The sequence below is a fragment of the Hyperolius riggenbachi genome, chromosome 3 (genome assembly GCF_040937935.1).
Source record: "Hyperolius riggenbachi isolate aHypRig1 chromosome 3, aHypRig1.pri, whole genome shotgun sequence".
NCBI classification, from domain to species: domain Eukaryota; kingdom Metazoa; phylum Chordata; class Amphibia; order Anura; family Hyperoliidae; genus Hyperolius; species Hyperolius riggenbachi.
Window position 1 is genome coordinate 38,220,768 of NC_090648.1, and position 24,896 is coordinate 38,245,663.

A 24,896-nucleotide genomic window follows, 5' to 3' on the forward strand; every position below is an offset into this window, starting at 1 on the left:
CTTTGCAACTAGGTTATAAAGCAATGGATTATTAATCTTTGAGGTGGGTCACATGCCCATGCCCGCCAATTGTAGGCTTGGGGTATGGCTCAGATGATGTCACATTTAACTCTTTGGTGATCAGTATTAAAGCCGGGGACGGGCTGCAGAGAGACACTTCTCCTTCCTGTGACTGCTGGCTTCAACCCCTTACTTTTATTTATAATATGTCTTGTCATCTTATCTAACTGTATGCTGTATATAGGACTAAGCGCAATGTAGCCTAGATGTAACGTAGGATAGACATAAGAGAAAACCTGGTTTCATGCAAGGGAGCCAAGAGCTGTACGCAAAGGACTTACTACAGAACAATCTGCTTTGCTAAGATGTAACCACATGTACTGTATATCTGTTTACTGAATAAACCCCTAAACTTTGAGGATGCCTAAGAAGTTCCATCTCCTATGCTGTTGCTGTGATGAGATATTAGTTATTTAACTCCCTGCGAGTTTCAGCTCTAATGAGTTGCTGGTGCCGAAACAAAGGTGTAGTGTTGTTGCCAATAGCAACCAACGTAGAGTTTCTTACACCCACCAACAGAAAGCTCTGTTGGTGGGCAAAATAGGGGGGGGAGCGCTTGTGTGCTGACTTGTATGGCTCTGCTACGAGCACTTAAAGCTGCAGAGCCCTAATTAGTAAAAAAAATTGCCTGGTCACTAGGGGGGTTTAAGTCTATGGTCTTGAAGAGGTTTATTGCATATGGACCCTAGTGTGGCGCAGTGTGGCAGGTTGCAACACAATCATGCACAGCATGCAGGACAACGTAAATTTGGGGTGTCACTTTTCGGCTCCGTTGCGATTTGATCAGAACAAAACTTAGGCCTGGGACCCACTTGTGATTGCAAAATGTTCTCAAAAGAAGGGCTAGTGTTTTTGAGAGCAATTTTGCCATTTAAAAGCAGAGTGATTTCCATAGGGATTTAAGGGAAAGGGATTTGGGGCCTTGCTTTCCCTTATTAAATAACTTTTAAAATGATGCATTAGGATTTCGTCAAATCGCAGTTGCTCCTGTGGGATCACGGCCATTCGCTTTCAGCAACAAAAGCAATTTTGGAATCGCCAAGGCTGGATTGATACTTTTAGCACCCCAGGCTAACTTTCTTACTGATCTCCTTCCATGTTCAGCAGCCTCCCAATTCCATGTGCAGCCCCCTCATCCATATGTAATGTCCATGAACAGCAGTTCCTCTCCTGCATGTACAGCTCTTTTGGGCAGCAGCGCCCCTCTTCCATGTGTTGTTTCCAATTTGCAGCCTTCTCCTTCACATTCCCTTTTCTATTTCCAGCCACTCCCCTGGGCTGCAGCTGCTGAAGGCCTGGGCCTTTTTGGCCTTCCCAGAAATCCAGTCCTGGGAATCACGGGAAATACCTACTCGAATAGGTCCCAGGCCTTACACAGTGTGAAAGGGCCCTAAATAATACTGAAGCTGGGCTCTATGATCCACTCCCTGCAATAATGAAAATAATACCACGTGGAATACAGCATCATCCTTTTAAATCCAGCAGCACTGGAACATTTTTAAGAATAAGAAAAATAAAAAAATAACTTTGTTTGTCTTTGAGATAATCCAATCTTTGTTCTTTCAGCTGAGGTTGGTTGGAAAATTTCTGCAGAAATCTCGATTTCTGAGTTTCTGATTGGAAATGGGCTTACCGCAGTGGAAATTAGTCACCGAAATCGCAATTACGTGGAAATACCGCATTATTGCAACTCGGAAATTTTAGCCCAATTATAGAGCTTAAAAGCTCTGGACCAATCACAGGCTGTAGAATTTTTCTGTGGAAATTGGAATATTGTGGAAATTTTAGACCAATCAGAAGATTCAGGTGCAGCTGCCTATCACACACACAGGTAGTCACTGAATGTGCTGGGCCTGGGCTGGCAGTGGCATACACAAAGTATGAATTACAAAAGCTGTCTATGCAACACAAGTGTCAGTGGGACACACAGAAAAAAAATAGATCACAATAACAACATTAGCTCTCAAAAGAGCTGTTGAGTGGTGCTATTTTAGCAATAAGAATCAGCCAGGAGCAAGCTAACAAGCCTACAACAGCCTAACTAATCTTTCCCAATGGGAGACAGTCTGCAGCACCTTGCCCTTCTCTCACTATTGCAGGCACACAAGTGAGTGTAATGGCCGGCGCTCCCTGCCTTATATATGGGGGAGTGGCTCCAGGAGTTAGTGTAGCCTGATTGGCTACAATGTGCCTGCTGACTGTGATGTAGAGGGTCAAAGTTGACCATAATGGAGCATTATGGGGGCGAACTTCCGGGAAAGTTTGCAGTTCTCCGCGATTGCGAACACCAGAAGTTCGCCGGGAACCATTTGCCATCTCTACTGATTGGTCCAATAGGACCAAATATTCATGAATTTTGAGTGTTGTTATTGGCCTAAAATCGTAAATTATAGGCCAATCTCAGGCCTCAAAAATACTTGGTAGTATTGCACGAATCAGAGAATGCGGTAGTCTACCATGGAATACAGAATAATTCTCCAGTCTTTGATAGACACAATGTTTCCCGAGTCTTTGGCCAATCAGAGAATTCGGTAGTGTATAAAGCATGTCCACATAATAGTGGACATCTGAAAGATAAAAAGGATTCAGCTAAACAACTTTTTTTAAAAAAAATTACAAAACTTTATTAACAAAAATGACAAAAAATAGACCTTTCCATGGAAATCAATATTGGAAATTCAGATTTCGGCAGAAATCCACTGAATTGGTAATTGGCATTTTTGATCATTTGGGATTTCCGTTAAATCGTAAATTGGCGTTTCCGACCATCCCTACATTTAGCCCCATACTGTATGGCCCTAGTAAAAATATATGCATAAATATCAAACATGTTAAAAAGGCTTTTCAGTGATTCAAAAGATATTTTCTTTGCCTTATCTCTGAAATATCAACAGAGGGCAACAAATTGCCATTTTTTTTCTCCTGTTTGTCTTAATTACATTTACAACTGCTGTAGCATAATTGCTGTTTACACCAGAGTATTGTGAAAATAAGCCTATCCTCAGTGGGAAATGGCTCATTTACTGTTACTAAATCCCAGCGCTGTGAAAATTATTGCATGTAAAATGTCAAATGCTTAATGTGCTTAATTCTTAATGTGAAAAATGAAAAAAGAACACAGAAGTAAAATCTCATTGTCAGTATAATGAATGCTTTCCAAAATACATGTAAACTTTATTATTATTGTTATTATTTTGTATTAATTAATCACCAATGACTTCCACAGCGCTGTACAGAATACATTCATTTTTTGTCACTTAACTATCCCTCTGAGGGGCTCACAATCCAATCCCTACCATAGTCACATGTCTATGTATGTATCGTGTAGTGTATGTATCTTAGTCTTGGGCCAATTTAGGGGAAGTCAATTAACTTATTTGTGGCCCATATGCAATTCTCTTTTTCTTCTGAGGTTTCTCCTAGGAGAGAATTTTTCATCTTCGATTTAAAAAAAACGTTTTAGCACTTTGCAACAAAAAAGTACCAAAAGTTAGGTGAAAAAGTATTGCAAAAATTATTTTGAGTATTTGTTTGCTGGCTGGTGATTTAAAGGGCATTTTATGTACAGGCTGTGAAAATATCACCTTTATAAAGCAGCAGAGAACTGTTTGGGAGTGAGTTTCTCCATTTGTGTGTTTGGTAAGTTTTAGAGCAGTAGGAGACAGGCCTTGGGGGTGGCAGCTCCAAGGGTTTGGCTGCGCTCACATATGGTGTTAGATGCTGGTTCAGAATTTTTCATCTTTGATTTAAAAAAACGTTTTAGCACTTTGCAACAAAAAAGTACCAAAAGTTAGGTGAAAAAGTATTGCGAAAATTATTTTGAGTATTTGTTTGCTGGCTGGTGATTTAAAGGGCATTTTATGTACAGGTTGTGAAAATATCACCTAGGGGAAAACTTGGGTGGAAAAGTGAATTGCATATGGCCCTGTTTGTTTTTGGGATGTGGGAGGAAACAGTAGTCCCCGGAGGAAACCCACATAGACATGGGAAGAACATACAAACTACATGCAGATGCGCCCTGGCTGGGATTTGAGCCAGGGACCTAGCACCGCATGGTCAGAGTGCTAACCACTACACCACCATACCGCCCGGTGCTGCTTTACTTATTATACAGAGGGAAAAAAAATAAGCATATAAAGTTAATGTATAAGTGATACAGAAATGAATACAAATAAAAGTATTATTTGTGTGCTAAAGTTTTTGACTTCTTAGCATGGAACTAGTGAACTAGTGAAACGCGTCAACTAAGTTTTGTCCACCCAGTCCACCGTCCAGAGCTGGATCGCAGAAGCCGAACTGACATGACGGGACAGCGTTTGTGCGCAATGAAGGGATAACGGGTGTGTTGCCCAGGCCAGCACCTAGCAGCCAGTAAGTAATCCACGGTGTGGGGAAGCCTGCACAAGAACTGGTCATAAGTGGAGAAAGGCTACTGGGAGGGGGTGCCACTCTGCACTGCCCGGCAACCACGCGCCATGACAGTGGCAAATGCGAGGCCCCACTACGTGCATAGAAGGGGGAGCGAAGGATGGTGAGAACCTATGGGACATTTTAACACACAGTGACACATGAGTCTATGCTGGCCAGTGAAGAACGTTTGCCTTTTATGGATTAATGGGCATAAACACTGGGAACTGTATGTCATCATGAATTTTAGAATGCAAGCATCCGTATGCGTGAATTTTAGCAGTCTATGTGGTAGTCTATATGGTATTGGAACTGTCTAACAATAATATGCAATAGTTGCATAAATTGAACTTTAGTTATGCAGCATTGGTTCGGATGGTTCAGGCTCTTTTATTTGCACTGGCAGTGTGCCGTGATACAATATGGGATCGGTGCAATATAGGGGGATTGGCTGCAATCTGTAATATGTTGAAATAATAAATGTTATACACACTGGTATGGAATAGCAATTGGTCTCAGGTAGTTTATTAAGAGTATATAACATGGCCGCAAGTTTCAGCGGGAGCAGGGTGAACCATCTGTCTTCTTCACTCTGCACCCAAGTTTTCCTGTGGCTGGGAAAATTTGTGCTCATTATCTATTTCTGATGCTGGGACGTGAGCCTCATGTCCACAGTGGCAGCTGCTACAGCCGCAGGGATGCAGTAGTCACGTCCCTGCAGCTACGGGGCCCATTCATTCATCTCCCCTCTAGGCCACAGTGATTGCAGGCATTCAATGATGCCCATGTCACTTCCCTAGTTACAATGTAGCAACACATTACTTCCTATAGCGTACTTATTGTATGCAAATAAGAAGCACTCAGCGTGGAAATCTTGGGACCAAATTGTTAAATTACACCTATTGACTTTAGGGAATACATTTTTTATTATGTATGTCAAGAGGGCATATTATTATTAAATTATGGGCTAAAAATAATGATGGATGTAAAACTGAAAAAAAATGCACCTTTATTTCCAAATAAAATATTGTCACTATACAGTATACTAGGGATATAATTTCAAAGTTGCAATAACCAGGACAGATGTCCAATTAAAATGTGTAGATCTTAATTATGGTAGCATGTATTATTTTAAAAGTATAATGGCTGAAAACTGAGAAATAATGTTTTTTTTTTTCATTTTTTTTCTTTTTATTCCCATTATAATGCATTGAAATAAAATAATTGTTAGCATAATGTACCACCCAAAGAAAGCCTAATTGGTATCAGAAAAAAACAAGGTATAGATCATTTTGTTGTGATAAGTAGTGATAAAGTTATTGGGGAATGAACGGGAGGAGCGCTGAAATGTAAAAATTCCTCTCATCCATAAGGTGAAAAATACCAATGCTAATGATTCTGGTTTTCATGCAAACTGAAAGCAAATGTGTTTGGTTGAGCTTTAAGTCTCTGATAAAGTAAAAAAAAAAAACTTGAGCTCTGCATGGTGCGTTGTAAAAGTACAGTAAAGTCAGAGAAAACGCCAATAAACTATTTTTTATTTACGTGATTTCTAATTAGAAATTCTCGAGAGTTTTTGTCAGGTCTGAACAAGATGATAAAACATTTGGGAAGGAACATACAGATGACCAGAGCCCAGCTGGAGGCCAAAATAGCAAAGATCTCCATGGCCACAGTGTATTTGCCCTTAGCGCTGAGGTATGCTGGGATAAAAGATATCCAGACACTGAGGAAGGCCAGCATGCTGAATGTAATATACTGGGCCTCATTAAAGCTATCAGGAAGTCTCCGAGCCAGGAAGGCCACAATGAAACTTATGGTGGCCAGAAGAAAGAGGTAACCTAACATGGTCCAGAATGCAATAAGTGAGCCATCGTTACACTCAACTACGATAAGTCCTGGTTTAGTCCATATGTTGTATTCTGGAAAAGGAGGACTGCAGCATAACCAAACTACACACAAAGCAAGTTGTAACGAGGAACTGACTACTATGATTGTGTAGGACATCTTTGGGTTTGCCCACTTTCTGAAATTGCTGTCTGGCATGGTGGCTATGAAAGCAAATAACACGATGGAGGTCTTGGCCAAAATGCAAGAGATACAGAGAGCAAAAGCCATTCCAAAAGCCGCCTGGCGTAGAAGACATGTCTGACCCTGAGGGTAACCAATGAAAACCAAAGGACAGAGAAAGCACAGCGAGAGGGAGACCAGGAGAAGACAGCTTACGCAATAATTGTTGGCTTTGACTAGAGGAGTGTGCTTAAACTGCACAAAAAGTTTCATGATAGTAATTGGAACCAAAAATGACACAAGACTAATAGCAGTTAAGGTCTGACCCAACAGATCTTCATATGAGAGATACTCTATTGGTTTAGGAAGACATCCAGATTTTTGAGGATTTGGCCACTGATCCCATGGACACTTCAAACAAGCAACAGAGTCTGAAAGAGATTTTTAAATATGGTCAGTGTTCTACATAAAATATGTTTAGTGGTCTTTACATAAAATGTTATGCTTTTTTTTTTCTCATCCAAATGAAGGATTGTTAAAACCTCACTTCGGGCAACATTTTTTTTTTTTTTTGCTTTTAAAGGAACATTATCTTAGTTTTAATGTTAGTGAAAGTAAAATATTGAACACATAACTAAATGCTGCCCCAGCTCATAAATCATGGACAACTGACCGCTTCTTCATTACACCTCATCAGCCTGAAACACTCCCCTTTATTCACATGACCATGAAGAAGATGGAGATTGCATTGCTTTAGCTTCCCTGGTGGTATAATAAAAACCGCCAGGGGGCAGCACTGCCGTTTTTTTTGCTTTTTTTGTTTTGTTTTAAATCATGTAGCGAGCCTAGGGCTTGCTACATGATAGCCGCTGCTCAGCGGCATCCCCCCAGCCCCTCCGATCGCCTCAGGCGATCAGGAAATCCCGTTCAAAGAACAGGATTTCCTGGAGGACTTCCCCCGTCGCCATGGCGACGGGGCGGGATGACGTCACCGACGTCATGGACGTCGAAGGGAGTCCCGATCCACCCCTTATTGCTGCCTGGCGCTGATAGGCCAGGCAGCACAGGGGTCTAGGGGGGGCTCTACGGCGGCGCGGATAGCGGCGATCGAGCGCGGGGCGGCGGCGATCGGTGTGCTGGCGCAGCTAGCAAAGTGCTAGCTGCGTCCAGCAAAAAAAAAATTACGCAGATCGGCCCAGCAGGGCCTGAGAAAACCTCCTGCGCGGGGTTACCGCCAGGAAGGTTAAACAGTGACAACCTGGCATCTTCCCCTCCCCAACCACTAAGCCACACCCCAGAACCTCCCCAAATAGTAGTACAATAACGTACATCCTCCACATCCACTTATAATTCCATGTAGTGGATTATGTAAAAAAAGAGAGAACTGAGAGCCCAATATAGTGTAGTGGGTACTGATAGATGGGTTATGTAAATTAGAGTACAACGATATACTCACAAACCAGGGTTAACTCCAGGCAACCAATGTAAAGGCAGGTGAGGAGATTATCCTGCCCTCACTCAGGGTTAAGAAGTTGCTCTCTGTAGGCAAGAAGAAAGAAAGGGGGTATCCCCCTCCACCAGGGGTGGATATTATATAACGTAATAGAGGACAGAGGCGCCAAAAGGAGCTAGGAGCGATCATCCCCTGGAGTGTACCAATAAATCTACTTTGCTTTGAATACACAGCTTGTTGTGTCTGCTTGCAGGAGGTAAATCCACCACTGCCTCCTAAGCACTTTTAAACTTTTTAATAATTGATTTTATCCTTTTGGCTCCTCTGTCCTCTATTACGTTATGTAGTGGATTATGGCTGTCTAATCGTGGGTGGAGTCACCTTATTCCTGAAGTCGAGGACTTCCATAGATTTAATATTGGGGAGGTTTTGGTTTTTATGGGTATGTTAAATTATTAAGTCAGGAAAGTATGTGAGTCGAAAATAAGAAGCACAATAGAACTTTAAAACAAATAACTCAGTATCCTACTAATATAATAAATGGGAAAGTTCGGATGTTTGGATGTTTGGATGTTTGGATGTTTGTTACTCGATCACGCAAAAACGGCTGAACGGATTTGAATGAAATTTGGCACACACATAGTACATTACCTGGAATAAAGTATAGGATACTTTTTATTCCCATAACCAAAAAGAGACAAATACAAATTTCACTGGAAAATGTAAACTGCAGCCATACAATGTTACACTGGAGGTGTGTTTAGCTTCTAAGGGTAGAATGGTCAATTTGCATATTTTCAGCAGTGATGCTCTGGGAGACATCTAAAGCTCACTCCAACCTGAATTATCGCAAATTCTTTCTGTTTTAAGAAAGCAAACATTTGTTTTTCTTAGTAAGGGGGCTTTTAGGACCATTGTAGTCCCTTACACACTCCAATGAGTTCTGGGTCACCATGAGTTTGCTGGGTAGCATGTCCCTCTCGGTGTTGCAAGCCCTACTGCATAGAGCCAAATTAATCTATGCCATGCACTGATAAGGATCAAACAATCCAAAACAGTCTGTATGCGTGTTGGATTATTATGACTCTGTACAATTTAACAAACTGACACATCATTGCATTCCAGCAGTTCTGGAGGTGTGTTTAGCTTCTAAGGGTAACAATGGTTAATTAGCATATTTTCAGCAGTGATGCCCTGGGAGACATCTCAAGCTCACTCCAACCTGAAATATCGCAAATTCTTTCTGTTTTATGAAAGCAAACTTTTGTTTTTCTTACACTGTTAATGGTAGGGTTCTCAAACTTTGTACAGTTGGTCGTTGGGTGACTAGGGTTATTATTCAGAAAAGTGGTTGGAGCCTATAAAAGCCAATCAAAATTCACCTAATGATTTTCAAGGGGAATATTTACATTTCTGCCATTCTTGCACTGTTAATGGCACAAGCCTCAAACCTGGTATAGTTGATCATTGGGTGACTGGGGTTCAATTTCAGAAAGGGGGTGGAGCCACAAATAGCCAATCAGATTTGTTTCATTCCAATGCAAATTATTGTTGCCAAACACCGCAAAGCTCACAAACTTGGTAATTGAGTAATTGATTAATTGTGCGGGCAACGCCGGGTCATAAGTGGGCGGAGACAAATACAAATTTTACTGGGAAAATGTAAACAGCAGCCATTCTTACACTGTTAATGGTAGGGTTCTCAAACTTTGCACAGTTGGTTACTGGGTGACTGGGGTTAATATTCAGAAAAGTGGGTGGAGCCTACAAAAAACAATCAAAAATTACCTATTGATTTTTCAGGGGAATATTTCATTGCTGCCATTCTTGCACTGTTAATGGCACAAGCCTCAAACCTGGTACAGTTGATCATTGCGTGACTGGGGTTTAAATTTATATAAGGTGGTGGAGCCCCAAACAGCCAATCTGATTTGTTTCATTTTAATGCAGGTTATTGATACCAAAGACCGCAAAGCTCACAAACTTGGTCATTGAGTAATTGTGTGTTAGGGTTAGGAAAAGTGGGCGCAGCCAACACCAGCCAAATACATAATCGGGCAATGCTGGGTCATCAGTAGGCGGAGACAAATACAAATTTCACTGAGAAAATGTAAACTGCAGCAATTCTTACACTATTAATGGTAGGGTTCTCAAACTTTGCACAGTTGGTCACTGGGTGACTGAGATTAATATTCAGAAAAGTGGGTGGAGCCTACAAAAGCCAATCAAAATCCACCTATTAATCTTTAAGGGGAATATTTAATTGATGCCATTCTTGCACTGTTAGTGGCACAAGCCTCTTGCACTGTTAATCACCTGTACCTGGTACAGTTGGCCATTGGGTGATTGGGGTTCAAATTCAGAAAAGGGGTGGAGCCACAGCCAATCAGATTTATTTTATATCAATGCAAATAATTGATGCCAAAGACCTCAAAGCTCACAAACTTGGTCATTAAGTAATTTTGTGTTTGGGTTAGAAAAAGTGGGCGGAGCTAGTACCAGCCAAATACATACCCGGTAAACATCAGGACATGAGTGGGTGGAGAAAAATAAAAATTTAACTCCCAGAATGTAAACTGCAGCCATTCTTACACTGTCTGTCAATGGCAGGGTTCTTAAACTTTGCACAGTGGGTGACTGGGATTAATATTCAGAAAAGTAGGTGGAGCCTACAAAAGCTAATCAAAATTCATCTATTGATTTTCAAAGTAGTGGAACCAAAGCCAATTATTGATGCCAAAGACCGCAAAGCTCACAAACTAGGTAACTTTGTGTTTGGGTTAGAAAAAGTGGGCGGAGCTAGCACCAGCCAAATACATACCTGGGCAATGCCGAGTCTTCAGTGGGCGGAGACAAACACAAATTTCACTGGGTAAATGTAAACTGCAGCCATTCTTACACTATTAATTGTGGGGTTCTAAAACTTTGCACAGTTGGTCACTGGGTGACTGGGATTAATATTCAGAAAAGTGGGTGGAGCCTACAAAAAACAATCAAAATTCACCTATTGATTTTCAAGGCAAATATTTAATTGCTGCCATTTTTGCACTGTTAATGGCACAAGCCTCAAACCTGGTACAATTGATCATTGGGTGACTGGGGTTAAGTATTTAGAAAAGGGGTGGGGCTACAAACATCGAATCAGATGTGTTTCATTTCAATGAAAATTATTCATGCCAAAGACCACAAATCTCACAAACTTGGTCATTGACTGTTGACAATTGTGTGTTAGAGTTAGAAAAAGTGGCCACAGCCAACAGCAGCCAAATACATACCTGGGAAACATCAGGACATCAGTGGGTGGAGAAAAATAAAAATTTAACTCCCAGAATGTAAACTGCAGCCATTCTTACAATGTCTGTCAATGGCAGGGTTCTTAAACTTTGCACAGTGGGTGACTGGGATTAATACTCAGAAAAGTAGGTGGAGCCTACAAAAGCTAATCAAAATTCACCTATTGATTTTCAAAGTAGTGGAACCACAGCCAATTATTAATGCCAAAGACCGCAAAGCTCACAAACTAGGTAATTGTGTGTTAGGATTAGAAAAAGTGGACAGAGCTAACACTAGCCAAATACATACCTGGGCAACGCCGGGCGACCAGCTAGTAAAATATATATGTAAGCCATTAACCAGTCTAGCAAGGATTCTCTTTGTCAGAAGCCCTAAGAGCGCTCAGAGACATCTTACAATAATCTTCCAATGACAGACTGGTCTAGCTATTAGTGCTGCCCGTTACACAGCAATATTGCAGGCTATTGTTTTCTTCAACCAGATGAGTTTACAGCAATGCCTACTACAAGTTGATGGAATCCGCAACAAAGGGTTGATATGTTTATGTGCCTGGTCCTCGCACCAGAAAGTGGTAACAGGAGGCCACCAGGCAGTGATAATATGGCAGCCCTCCTCTATAACCCAGTGAAGGTATTAGGGTGACCTTATTTTTGGACTTTTGCATACTACACAACCTATTGAAAAAAAGAAAGAGGGACACTTTTAAGACTCACCTCTGCCACAACTTTAATCATGTTCCTGCCACACCTCTAGTCTTACACATGCGACAAACAATTTATAAGCAAAATACATGGTTTTATCATTCAAACTACACTGGCTTTTTCTATCATCACAAATGTGAGAGATAGTGGCCCATATGCAATTCACTTTTTCTTCTGAGTTTTCTCCTAGGTAATATTTTTATGCCTTGTCATAAAATGGCTTTTAAACCACCAGCAAGCAAGAAAAATACTCAAAAATGTTTTCATGAATTTTTTTTATCAACGTTTAGGCACTTTTTCAATTATGAAATACTTAAAAGTTATTTAAAACAGAGTACACATTTATCTCCTAGGAGAGAACCCCGGAGAAAAAGTGAATTGCATATAGGCTAATATGACTCAGCACCTTAAAGTGGGATTGTCACCATAAAAAAAGAAACAGCAACTGGTCTGAGATGCTAATCCTGCATTCCAAACTTTCAAAACATTTTCTGCTGTTATGGTTTTGAGTTCTCACATACCTTAGGAGCACTGGCCCTTTAATAGCCATTGCCAAACAGTTGCATGCTGGGGTGTCTTTTTATCTATAATATATCCCTCCTCTTCCCTTTATTTCGCTGCTTAGCTGCCTAGCTGAAACATGATCCTCTGCTCACTTGTGTTTACAAGCAAGGCTGAGGTGACTCAGCGATTGGAGGAGAAAAGAAAAAAAAGTTAAGAAAAGAAATGATATCAGTATTCAGCCTCAAAATGTGGGCAAAAGACATAGGGCCATATGCAATTCACTTTTTCGCCTGAATTTTCTCCTAGGTGATATTTTTAAATTTGTCAATAAAATGCCTTTTAAGCCACCAGCAAGCAAGAAAATACTCAGAATAATTGTGATAATTTTTGTACTTACTTCTCAGTACTTTTTCAGTTAAAAAGTGCTGGAAAATTATTTAAAATAGAAGATGAAAAATTATCTCCTAGGAGAAAACTGTAACGATTGGTGCTAGCAAGAACAGGGTTCTGATTATCAGGTGATCTGCAGTATCACCTATAATGCAGATATATACCTGATTATATGGTGATCTGCAGAATCACCAATAATACAGATATACAAAACAGATGACAGTGTAACAATTTTATTGCACTGCGTGTAGTGATTGGTGCAACAGTATTTACTGACAGTTTTGGCAGTACCTTACCAGGGGAGCTGGTAGGCACTGTCAGTACAGCACCTCTCACCAGAGACGAGGGCTCTCTGGTGAGAGTAGAATGGTCAGAGAGATCGGTTCGGCAACAGACAGACAGATACAGTACAGAATCGACAGGCAGAATCGGAACGGTATTCAGGCAGAGATTGGCAGCTTAAGTCAGTTGGGCAAAGGTACAGATTCAGGAGACAAAGACTGAGTATATAACAGGCTGAGTTGGCAACAGGATCAGATAGGCTAAAGTACAGAATCACTAAGAATAAGGGAGGTCAGATCTAGCCGGAGTCATACACAGATAATACAGTATTAGTACAATTTAACACGCCCATCAGCCTCAGCCAATCAGAAGAGGCTAGCGTGCTTCCTGACGTCAGCCAACCAACTGGTCAGCTGACGCGCCTCCTCCTGGCATAAAGCTCCTGACGGTGAGCGCGCGCAAGCGCTAGTGTGCCCCTGAGATTCGTAGAGACACGCGTCCCTGGCGTACTAGACGCCTGGGACGCGGAAAACCTGGCAGGCAGGGATCCAGTAATGCCAGCGGTGGCCCCGCTATCCCCCGCAGCCGACAAGCGACGACCACCCATGCCTGTCCTCGGCGTACTAGACGCCCGAGGCACAGGGAGGCTGGCCGGCAGGGTACCAGAAGTAGCTGCGGTGGTACTGCTATCCACCGCAGCTGATGTTTCATTATTCATTACAAAAACATAGGAGAAAAAAGGAATTGCATATGGGCCATGGTTCCCACCAGGAACAGAATTCTCTTAATTTCAAAGATTTAACATTTCACTAGCAGAGCGAGGATGTCTGCTGCACTAAGTGATCTGTGCTGGCAGGGAAAGACTTGCTGGAACCCTCTCTCATGTGGTTGGGTGATGATGGGAAGGAGTATTTTCTTGTTAAAAAGCATTTCATTGAAAAGATATGGAAATATCACCTGGTAAAAAAACGTTATAGAAAAAAGTGAATTGTATTGGGCTCTCGGTCTCTACTCTTGAGCCTGTCTCTTGCAGCTTAGGCTTTTCATATCCAGACAGGCACCATTTTTCTAGATTTAATTAGTATTAGAGACAGGTACAATTTCTGGACTGCTTGGAGGAAGCTAGGGACCCTGTCTGTATTTTCTATGATTCCTCACTTACTTGTCTGGTTAGAGGCCTCTCCTGGTGGACAGGGGAGACAGTCATGGCAGCAGACAGGTTTTCCACCTTTGATGGCCTTCCGAAACCCTGGAGGACAGTTCTCACTGCAGACTGAAGTCTTTAATAATAATAATAATAATAAAAACATGTAGCGCATTAGGCAAAAATACTTATTTTTTTGTTCATGCAATAAACGTTCTAGTTTGAGAAATGTCCACTTCCACTACTTCCTAACAGCGGGAGCAGTATACAGTTTTGTCATTCTTAAGGGGCCCATACACTTACCGATTTATCCGCCGATATACAGCCGATTCGATCACTGTGATCGAATCGGCTGTGAAATCGTCGTACACACGCTGACCGAACGATCAATTTCCGTCCGAAATAGATCGTTCCCGACTATTCCCATCATTCCGTCCGTGTGGAAGATTTTGCTCGATTGCCGGTGGGTCGGGAGTGCGTCGATAGCAGCGGTCGAATGCCCGACGACTGAGACGCTAGCGGCAATACATTACCTGATCCGGCCGGCACGAGTCCCCGCTCTCTCCGCGGTCGTCTCTTCTCCGCGTTGGGTTCCGGGTTTCAGACCGGCTGGCTTCTTCCTGCCCTCTACTGTTTAAACTTCCCCAGACAGGAAGTAGCCAGCCGGTCCAAAACCCAAAACTCAGCACGGAGAAGAGATCGCGGAGAGAACGGGGACTCACGCCGGCCGGATTAGGCAATATATTGTTGGCGGGGGAGAGGCAGCAGCAGCTCCACAGATTGTGATCGGATGCTGAAATCGATTCACAATCTGTTTGCAGTAAAGGTAGCCATACGATCCCTCTCTGATCAGATTTAATCAGAGAGGGATCTATCTGTTGGTCGGTCTGATGGCAAATCGACCAGTGTATGGCCACCTATAGACTGTAAAAGGAGAAGATCCGCTCAAGGATGTTCCATAAGAAGTCCAATGTTTATTGTATAAATACAGGTAATAATATTAAGAAACAATTTACTAGTATTGGAGTGAATCTGTCTCCTTAGTCATAGCTTATCAGTTTAGTTATGACTAAAGGGGCCCATACACTTAACGATTTTCCTGCCGGTATACAGCAGATTCGATCACTGTGATTGAATCTGCTGTGAAATCGTTGCACAAACGCTGACTGAACGATCGATTTCCATCTGAAATTGATCGTTCCCATCAATCCATCCATGCGGAAGATTTTGCTCGATTGCCGGCGGGTCGGGAGTGCGTTGATAGCGGCGTTCAAATGTCTGACGATCGACGCTAGCGGCAAAACATTACCTGATCCGACCGGCGTGTATTCCTGCTGTCACCGCTGCTCCTTCTCCGCTGGGCTCCAGCAGGCTTCACTTCTTCCTGTCCCGACAGGAAGCTTAAACAGTAGAGTGCCCTCTACTGTTTAAACTTCCCCGGACAGGAAGTACAATGAAGCTAAAGCCCTGGAGCCCAGAGCGGAGAAGAAGATAGCAGAGACTAGGGGACTCACGCAGGCCGGATCAGGTAATATATGCGGGGGCCCGGGGGCAGCGGCAATGGCAGCTTCACACATGGTGAATCGATTTCATGCCGAAATCGATTCACAATCTGTTTGTAGTAAAGACAGCCATACGATGCTTCTCTGATCAGATTCGATCAGAGAGGGATCTATCTGTTGGTCGATCTGATGGCAAATTGACCAGTGTATGGCCACCTTAAGGAGATATATTCACTTCGATACACGTGTGCTTTCTATTATGCTGACTGCCCGTATTTGTACAATAAAGAATGGACTTTTTCTGGAACATCGGTGAGCAGTTCTTCTCCTTTCACAGTAAATGTCCAACGTTCTGTTAATTTAAGCCAACTGAGCCATCTTACATTGACAAGAAACTTATGTGACCACTTAGGGATTAAATTTGCACCACACCGTGGGTTTGCCAGCAGAAAACTTCCATTTTATAATGCCCAGAATGACCTCTGACCTGAGGCCAACTAACCTGCTGTTTATATTCTTCTTGATTAACTAATAGTTGATAAATCCCTTTTAAAGCACCTGGTCCTTCTGCATGGACATGAGCAGCTGACAACTGCAGTCTTCTCAGATGGTAGTTTATACCCCCCTCCCCCTACAGTACAGACAATTAAATGATGCCAAACCAATTGGCAGCAGCAGCTCAAGCCATACTCAGAGAGCCTGTTGTTAGCACCTTCGGTTGGGCTGTTTGGGTCACATGACCAAATAAAAACAAATCAACATGAAGAACAGGGATGAGCACAACCCGAGAGATAGAATGCACCATGAGAAATAATCACACAACAAGAGCAAAGACTGTGTAGTAACTTCTTAAAATGGAGCAAGAGTAGGTAAAAAGTATTTACAAAACTAGGTTGTTTAGGTAGGCAACACGCCAATAAGGCATGTGGAAAACTCCCATCTCCACCCGGGTTTATGGACTCTCTTGAATTGTGGTTATTCTGTTGAGAGAAAAAAAAATCCACCATCACAGCCCCCCCCCAAGGAGGGTAGACAATATAAACATCAGGGGAAAAAAGGTACCCAGGTTATAATAAAACTGTGATAAAAAAAAGAAAAGGGAGGTGGCTTACATCAGGGATGACACAGAATTCATTAAAAAAATAAACTATTTTTCTCTCACTCTAAAAAGCCTCTCAGAGGTGTTCAATGTCTGGCTGTTCACATTGCAGGCACTTAAAAAGGCATAAAGAAGGTAATTGTATATCTCCATGAAATATGTTGCCAGAGTGCAAATACAAATTGTTATTTTTTTAATTACGGTAATTCCATCTCATACCTGAAGTCTTCTTATGCCTGTATAGTTTTATAAGTACTCTCATCTGTGCATAAATGTGTTTTTGCCATGTCCATATATTTTTTGAAAATATTCTCAGCTGTGTGAAAATATGACATTTTTTTTGCAAAAAATTTAATTTTGAAAAACAGAATATTAAAGCAGCTCATGGTGACCCAGAGGCACTAGGATAGTAGGGGAGCTCCCCAACCCTGTCCTCAAGGCCCACCAACAGTACATGTTTTGCAGAAAACCACAAACATTCACAGGTGGAGTAATTAGTGTCTCTGCAGAGATGACTAATTACTTCTGTGGATTTCCACAAAACATGCACTGTTGGTGGGCCTTGAGGACAGGGTTGGAGTACACTGGTATCGAGCAGTGGCGTAACTACAAACCTTGGGGCCCCGATGCAAACTTTGGACCCAGGCCCCCCCCCCCCCCCCCTTAAATAGCCAGGAGCAGGACCGGATTTACCATTTAGGAGCCTGTAGGCACAGAATTTCTGGTGCCCTAAACCCCGCCCCTCAGCATAGGCCACACCCCAGGTCAATCCCTACCCCCCCATAAAGTGTAGCTCTTATGGCCTACCACCCTTCCCCTAATGCTGGGTACACACCATGCGTTTTCCCGCTCGATCCGCGGGTCGATCGGGATCGATTCGATTATTTCCGACGTGCTTGATTCGGGTTTCGATCGTTCCTGCCGTCGATTTTGCATACTTAACATGCAAATCGACCGCAGGAACGATCAAAACCTGAATCAGGCACGTCGGAAATAATCGAATTGATCGCAATCGACCCACGGATCAAGCGGGAAAACGCATGGTGTGTACCCAGCATTAAGGGTGCTTCTCCCAAGGAGCCCTTGGACTGGGTAATAACCTCTCCCCCAACAACATTCCCCCCTTCCCCAGAAAGCATGCCTTTAAAACACACACAGTGGACACACACACACACACACTCTGGTACACACACTCTGGCACACACATACACACTCTGGCACACACATACACACTCTGGCACACACACACATACACACACTCTGGTACACACACACATACACACACTCTGGTACACACATACACACCACACTCTGGCACACACATACACACACACTGGCACACACACGTACACACTGCACCACACATACACACACTCTGCACCACACATACACACACTTTGTCACCCTCTTCCCTCCCCCCAGCAGCAAAGAATAAGTGAATACTTCACCCCAGCAGGCAGCCTTTGAACTTTACTTGAGGGAGGAACATCCCACACTCTCTCCGCGGCTGCAGCTGCATGAATCCTGGCTGTCGCTGATCCCATCATGCCTGTCCAGTCCAGACCAGATAGAAAGCAGCTACTCCGGAACGGCCACAAAGTCTCCCGAGTCCCGACTGAAGTCTGTGCTGTGCAAAGCGCCCCTCCCCCACTTGCGACTGAAGTCTGTGCTGTGCAAAGCGCCCCTCCCCCACTTGCAGGGGATCTAAAGCCACAGTCAGAGATCTGATACAGTGCAGAGCGGGCCGGGCAGCATGAATGTGAGAGTGAGTCGGGATGAGTGAGCAATGCAGAGGCCCGACTATAGCATCAGCAGAGCGGGTGGCTGCGCTGTCATGCGTACCCACGTTTTTAGAAGCCGGAAGCAAAGTGGAAGGGAGGCACGCTGGGAGGATGAGCGGGCCCTTGAGGGCCCCGTCGCACAGGCGACTGCTGCGACCGTGGCCCCTACGCCAGTGGTATCGAGGACTAAAAGAGACCAAAATGCCCTCCTACTAAAAAGCAATTCTCAGTGCAATTTGCCTTCATATAAGTGTGGTTCCCATAATGCATCACTCCTGAATATGCACAGTATCTCCTTTTGTCCCTGAAGCTAGGGTTAAAGTAAGAGCTCCTGATGTATAGCAAGCCTGTAGCCTATAAATTCTACAAAACCACATCAACCCAACATGCAGACAGCCTGTTTCAGACATTTGGTCCTTCTCAGTGCACAGCAGGGATTGATATGGCTGTATGAGATAGGGCTTGGACCAGTACAGCAGAGTTACCAAGCAGCTCAGGGTGACCGAGAAGCACTAGGATAGTATAGGGGACACAAACAGACTGAAAAGCCCTCCTACTAAAAAGCAACACTCAATTTTCCTTCATAAAACAGAAAGTAGTAGCTATAATTCAGCTTTAAAGAGGATCTGAGATGAAAAACTAACTATAACAAGTAACTTGTCTAAATATCTTATCTAAAGTTTAGATAGTTTACACAGCAAATCTAGATGCAAATAGCTTCAATAGAATATGATTATTTCTTACTGTGATACAATGACAGCAGCCGTGTTACTTGTAAACATTACACAGAGGCAGACTTATCTGCATCTTGAGCAAAAAAACCTAATCCCCCCTCCTCCTCCCTCCTCCCATCTGCCTCTGAAATCTCTAGCTAGTAATACCTCCCCCCCCCCTACTGCCCAGACTGAGCTCCCATGAGCCCTTGCTACTGTCTGAAAATGCCTTGGCTCTCTGAAATCAGTGGTCAAGTCTTGTTTAGTTTATAGGGAATTAGAGTATTAAAACAAAAACAAAAAGTATTTGGCTTCAGGAATGCCCTATAAACAATAGGAAAGGAACACAATTATGCAATGAGTAAAAGTTAATCTCGGATCCACTTTAAGTGAACAAATGTGGTTACCCACAATGCATCACCTCTGAATATGCAAATGATCTCTTTTTGCCCCTGAAGCCAGGCTAGCTTCCATAACCACTGGTGTACAGCAAGCCTGTAGCTTATACATTTGTGGCTGAATGGAGTAATGGTTAAGGGCTCTGCCTCTGACACAGGAGACCAGGGCTTGAATCTCAGCTCTGCCTGTTCAGTAAGCCAGCACCTATTCAGTAGGAGACCTTTGGCAAGTCTCCCTAACACTGCTACTGCCTATAGAGTGTGTCCTAGTGGCTGCAGCTCTGGTGCTTTGAGTCTACCAGGAGAAAAGCGCGATATAAGTGTTCTGTGTCAGTGTTACATTTTACACAGCCACATCAACCCAACATGCAGACAGCCTGTTGTGGGCCTTTGGTCCTCCTCAGTGCATGGCAGATATTGAAGAAAAAAAAAAAGCCTGAAAAACAATTGGTCGCCTGTGCTCATCACTAATGCGTAAGGTCTATGCACATTGTACCATCAGTTGCTAAACTCTGCATACTGTGCCATCAGTTGGTGTTTTAAATATATGCCTAGATCGATGCTTTTAAAATAGTACGACTTTCATTTTATTCATGTGTTTATTCGCACCTGATAATCTTCTATTGACCACACAATGGCGCTCTTGTTGATGGTGAAAATTTCCCCAGAAGGTGCCGTGGTGTCGTAACTTCCAACTTTAGCATGCTGAAGGCCACCTTCTGGGCTTAGCTGCCAATTCACAATGTCATATGCAGCAGGGGGATCTCCATTCTCATCGAAGAAAAATTCCCCTCCATTGTTCCTTCTAATTCTCACCTTTTTAAGGAAGTACAGGAGCTGGAAGATGAAACAAAAATGAAATAACACTCTAGCTTAAAGAGAACCTGTAATGAGAAAAAGGGCCCCTTAGGGGTTCTTACCTCGGGAGGGGGGAGCCTCTAGGTCCGATTGAGGTTTCCCGATCCTCCTCCATCCAATGGTGGTCTCTCTAGGCCACATCCAATGTAAACATGTAAATATTTACCCTCCCCGGCTCCAGCGCAGGCACAGTAGTGGCTCTCGGCTTGGATCAGGCGGAACTAGCCAATCCCTGTTGGATCCGCTCTATTACACAGGCACAGGTCGCCTGCGCAGTAGAGCGGACCCGACTGGGATCAGCTATTTCTGACTGATCCAAGCCGAGAGCCACTACTGCGCCTGCGCTGGAGCCGGGGAAGGTAAATATTGCAGGCGCTACTGAGCCTGCACTACAACCAGCCACAGCCTGACAAATTGTTGGCTATGGTTTATGAGGGGCACAGTGAGACCGCCGTGGGACTGAGGAGGACGGGGAAAGCCTCAATGAGATCCAGAGGCTTCCCCCTCCAGAGGTAAGTACCTCCTTGGGGCCCTTTTTTCAGTACAGGATCTCTTTAAAGAGAATCTGTATTGTTAAAATTGCTCAAAAGTAAACATACCAGTGCGTTAGGGGACATCTCCTATTACCCTCTGTCACAATTTTGCCACTCCTCGCCACATTAAAAGTGGTTAAAAACAGTTTTAAAAAGTTTGTTTATAAACAAACAAAATGGCCACCAAAACAGGAAGTAGGTTGATGTACAGCATGTCCACACATAGAAAATACATCCATACACAAGCAGGCTGTATACACTCTTCCTTTTGAATCTCAAGAGATCATTTGTGTGTTTCTTTCCCCTTCAGCTCTCATGCACTAAAGTTTAAGGCTGCTTGTTTCTTCCTGCAAACAGCTTTGCCCTTGTCTGTAATTCTTCAGTATGTGAAAGCCCAGCCAGCTCAGAGGACGATTTATCCAGCTTGTAAAAGATAAGAGAGAAGCTGCCCTAATCTAAATAATACACAAGCAGTGTGCATAGAGGGGCCTGGAAGGGGGAGTTCATAGCAGAACCACAACACTGAAGAACTTGGCAGCCTTCCAGACACAGGCCGACAAGTCTGACAGGGGAAAGATACATTGATTTATTACAGAGACTGTGATAGCAGAAAGTGCTGCAGTAAGCCAGAACACATTAGAATAGCTTTTGGAACTTGTAGGATGATAAAAAACAGGATGCAATTTTTGTTACGGAGTCTCTTTAATGTTTTTTTAATTATCTTGTATCTTAAAAAAAATGTGTGTATTCATGCTACTCTAAAGACAGCTATTCGTTGCCAACTCAGCTGATAACCAAGCATATGTAGAGCTGTCCTCTACACTGCAGGGGTCCCCAACCTGGTGGGCCACAGGCTGTTCTGAGCTGGGCCGTGCCATCTGTCATGACTCATCACAGTGCAGAGAGAAGTATCACTGAAGTTTGCCGGAAAATAGAGAAAAGCCGTCTGCAGCCATTGTTACTGCTGCCACCTAGTGTCTGTTATTTGTAAAGCAGCATGCTTTCTGTCTGTACGGACACCAGGTGGCAGCAGTGAGGATGACTGGGGCGCTCTCGTCTCTTGCCAGCCACCGAGTTCAGTCGGAGGTGAGCAGCTGATGCTGTAAGCTTAGTGTGGAAAGAAGAATGGAAGGGTAAAAGCGGGTGTGGGGAGGAGGGAAGTGTGAAGTGGGTGTAGAGAGGAGGAATGGGTGAATTAAGTGTGGGGAGGAGGGTAAAGAAGCTGTGAGGTGGAGGGAAGGGTAAAAGTGAGGGGAGGCAGATGAGGGTAGGAAATGACTGTGCCAGTAGATAAGGAAGCCCAGGCAGTGCCCCCCTTCACACCACCTGTCACACCAGATGTACCTTGTGCTGGTGACTTATGCAGCAGCCTCACTGCAAAAGCATTTTTTCCAAAGTGCTGAGGGCGATGAAGATAGTGGTTAGGTAGGACTGGTATTCCCAGGACTTCTTTATGTAATGACTCTGCCTGTAGAACAAGCCCGCACCCCCCCCCCCCCCACAATAACACACCCATCCCTGCATCCGCTTGGTCCTTGAAAAAGCTGCCTGATGCTGAAGCGGTCCTTGGGTCAAAAAAGGTTGGGGACCACTGCTCCACAGATATAATTTAAACATCTAGGTGTTTGAACAAAAATCACTCCAGTGCACATTCTTCACTTCATCACGCCTCCTGCCAGAAACCACTCCATTGTGCACCACATCATCATCTTTTCTCCCATCCACATAGAAAATGTAGTAATGGTGAAGCATCTGTATAGACAGGGTTGGATTTAAGGGAAGGCCTCCAAGGCCAGTGCCTAGGGGGCTGGGAAGGCTGGGGTGCTTTGCAGTGTGTCTGCAGTGTGTGGGCTCACCATCGCTATCCGCCTGTCCTCCAACCACCAACTGTCAGTCACCCGTCCGTGAGCTACCTGCCCGCATCCAGCCATCCAAAGAACTCCTTGCATTGTCTCCTCCTGTCCACCTCACTCGTTGCCTCCTGCCCAGCATACTCAGACCTCAGATCAGCGGTAACCGGGGCTCACAGAGATAAGGAGAATGAGTGATGTACGGCAGCTCCATATACAGGAAGTGAGCACCGATGTCACTTCCTGTATACAGAGCTACCATGCACCGCTCACTCTTTTCATCTCTGAGGACCTCAATCACCGCTGTTCTGAGTATGTCGAACAGGAGGCACTGGCAGTAAGTGAGGGGGACAGAAGGAAAGCAGGTGATAGCCTGGTATGGGGGAAGGGGGAAGGGGGAGAGGTCTGGCTACCTATACTTTACAGGGAGAACAGGTATGGCTACCTATGGTTTACTGGGGGAGAGTGATCACTACCTATACTTTACAGGGGGAGGGGGTGAGAGGTATAGCTATAGTTTACTGGGGGGAGGTCAGGGGCCAGCTGGTGATAGTGGGCCTTGGGAGGCAAAAAGTACAAAGCCGGCCTTGTGTATAGAACTCAGCTCCAGAACTGTCATCCAAGTTGCTTTGATCAAACTCTCCAATAATTTATCACTCCCAATATGATTGATCAAGTGCTTTTGATTGATTTCAGTCAGTTTACAATAGTACTGCATCAAACTGTACAGTGTTAAAACTTTAATTGTTTAGGGTTATGTTGAAATCTAGTCAAACTTGAGCAGGCAAATTGGTAAAATGCCTCACTACTACCCAATCTACGTTTGATAGAGGGCAATAAATTGCTTTCCATGTCAGGTGATTATTGACCCATATATGGTATTTACTTTCACAAAGCTCTCTACAGTATGTCCTGAAGATCCGATCTCTGATGGACAGACACTTGTTCATTTGAGGCATGATAAAGCACTGCAGTGATTGTGGCAGTGCCAATAGTGCTTGCTATTTTTTGATTTTGAGAAAATATTTGCGAAAATAAATTGTATTTTCTCACTATGGTCAAAGAAAACACATTTTCCATTCCGATGTGAATAATTGTTAGTTTTCTGTGAAAAATCACAAAAAGAAACAAAAAACATTTATTTTAGTGTGAAAATTCACAAAAAAATATGTACCCTCACAACTTATTAAAAAATTATTTTTGATGGCATTTTTGCTCAAAAGTTAAATTTATTGTATTTTTTTTTTTTGCAAAAATTATTGCAAAAAGAATATCGGCAATTTTGCTCATCAATGATCAGTGCTAAATACATAATCTATATATATAAAACTAGGCCTTAGGCCCATTTGAAAACAGGCCCCAGGCTCTTTCCGCATAAGCCGCGTACACATGCCTGCCCCCCGGCCCCGTCCATCTCTTCTCCCAACGCCTACACATGCACAGTAGACAAAATACATGGACACAGGGACAGGAGCATGATGCAGGGACACATGAGGTTTTATTATATAGGATTGTGTGTGTGTGTGTGTGTGTGTGTGTGTGTGTGTGTGTGTGTGTGTGTGTGTGTGTGTGTGTGTGTGTGTGTGTGTGTGTGTGTGTGTGTGTGTGTGTGTGTGTGTGTGTGTGTGTGTGTGTGTGTGTGTGTGTGTGTGTGTGTGTGCGCGCGCGCGCGCGCGCGTGCGTGTATGTATATTCTGTATGTGCTGCGATTACTCGAAAATGCCTTGACCGATTTGAACAAAATTTGGTATACAGATCCATTACTATCTGGGATAATATGTTCTGGGGGTCTCGTAGCCCCCCTACAGAACTGGGCGGAGCTACAAACAGCAAATCAGATTTGGTTCAACAGCCAATCAGATGTGTTTCATTTCAATACAAATTATTGATGTAGAGGACCCCAAAGCTCACAAACTT

At 43.5% G+C, this 24,896-nt stretch overlaps 1 protein-coding gene across 1 annotated transcript in view; it reads right to left on the reverse strand.

The window, feature by feature from the left end:
* The window catches only part of LOC137562063 (extracellular calcium-sensing receptor-like), a 37,880-nt gene that overhangs the window by 8,397 nt on the left and 4,587 nt on the right, over nt 1–24,896 (reverse strand). The window contains exons 3-5 of the mRNA XM_068273402.1: nt 20,348–20,575; nt 14,264–14,381; nt 6,013–6,908 (exon numbers count right to left, since the gene is read on the reverse strand). Coding sequence (XP_068129503.1) covers nt 6,013–6,908; nt 14,264–14,381; nt 20,348–20,575 — 1,242 coding nt within the window. The remainder of the gene's footprint in view (nt 1–6,012; nt 6,909–14,263; nt 14,382–20,347; nt 20,576–24,896) is intronic.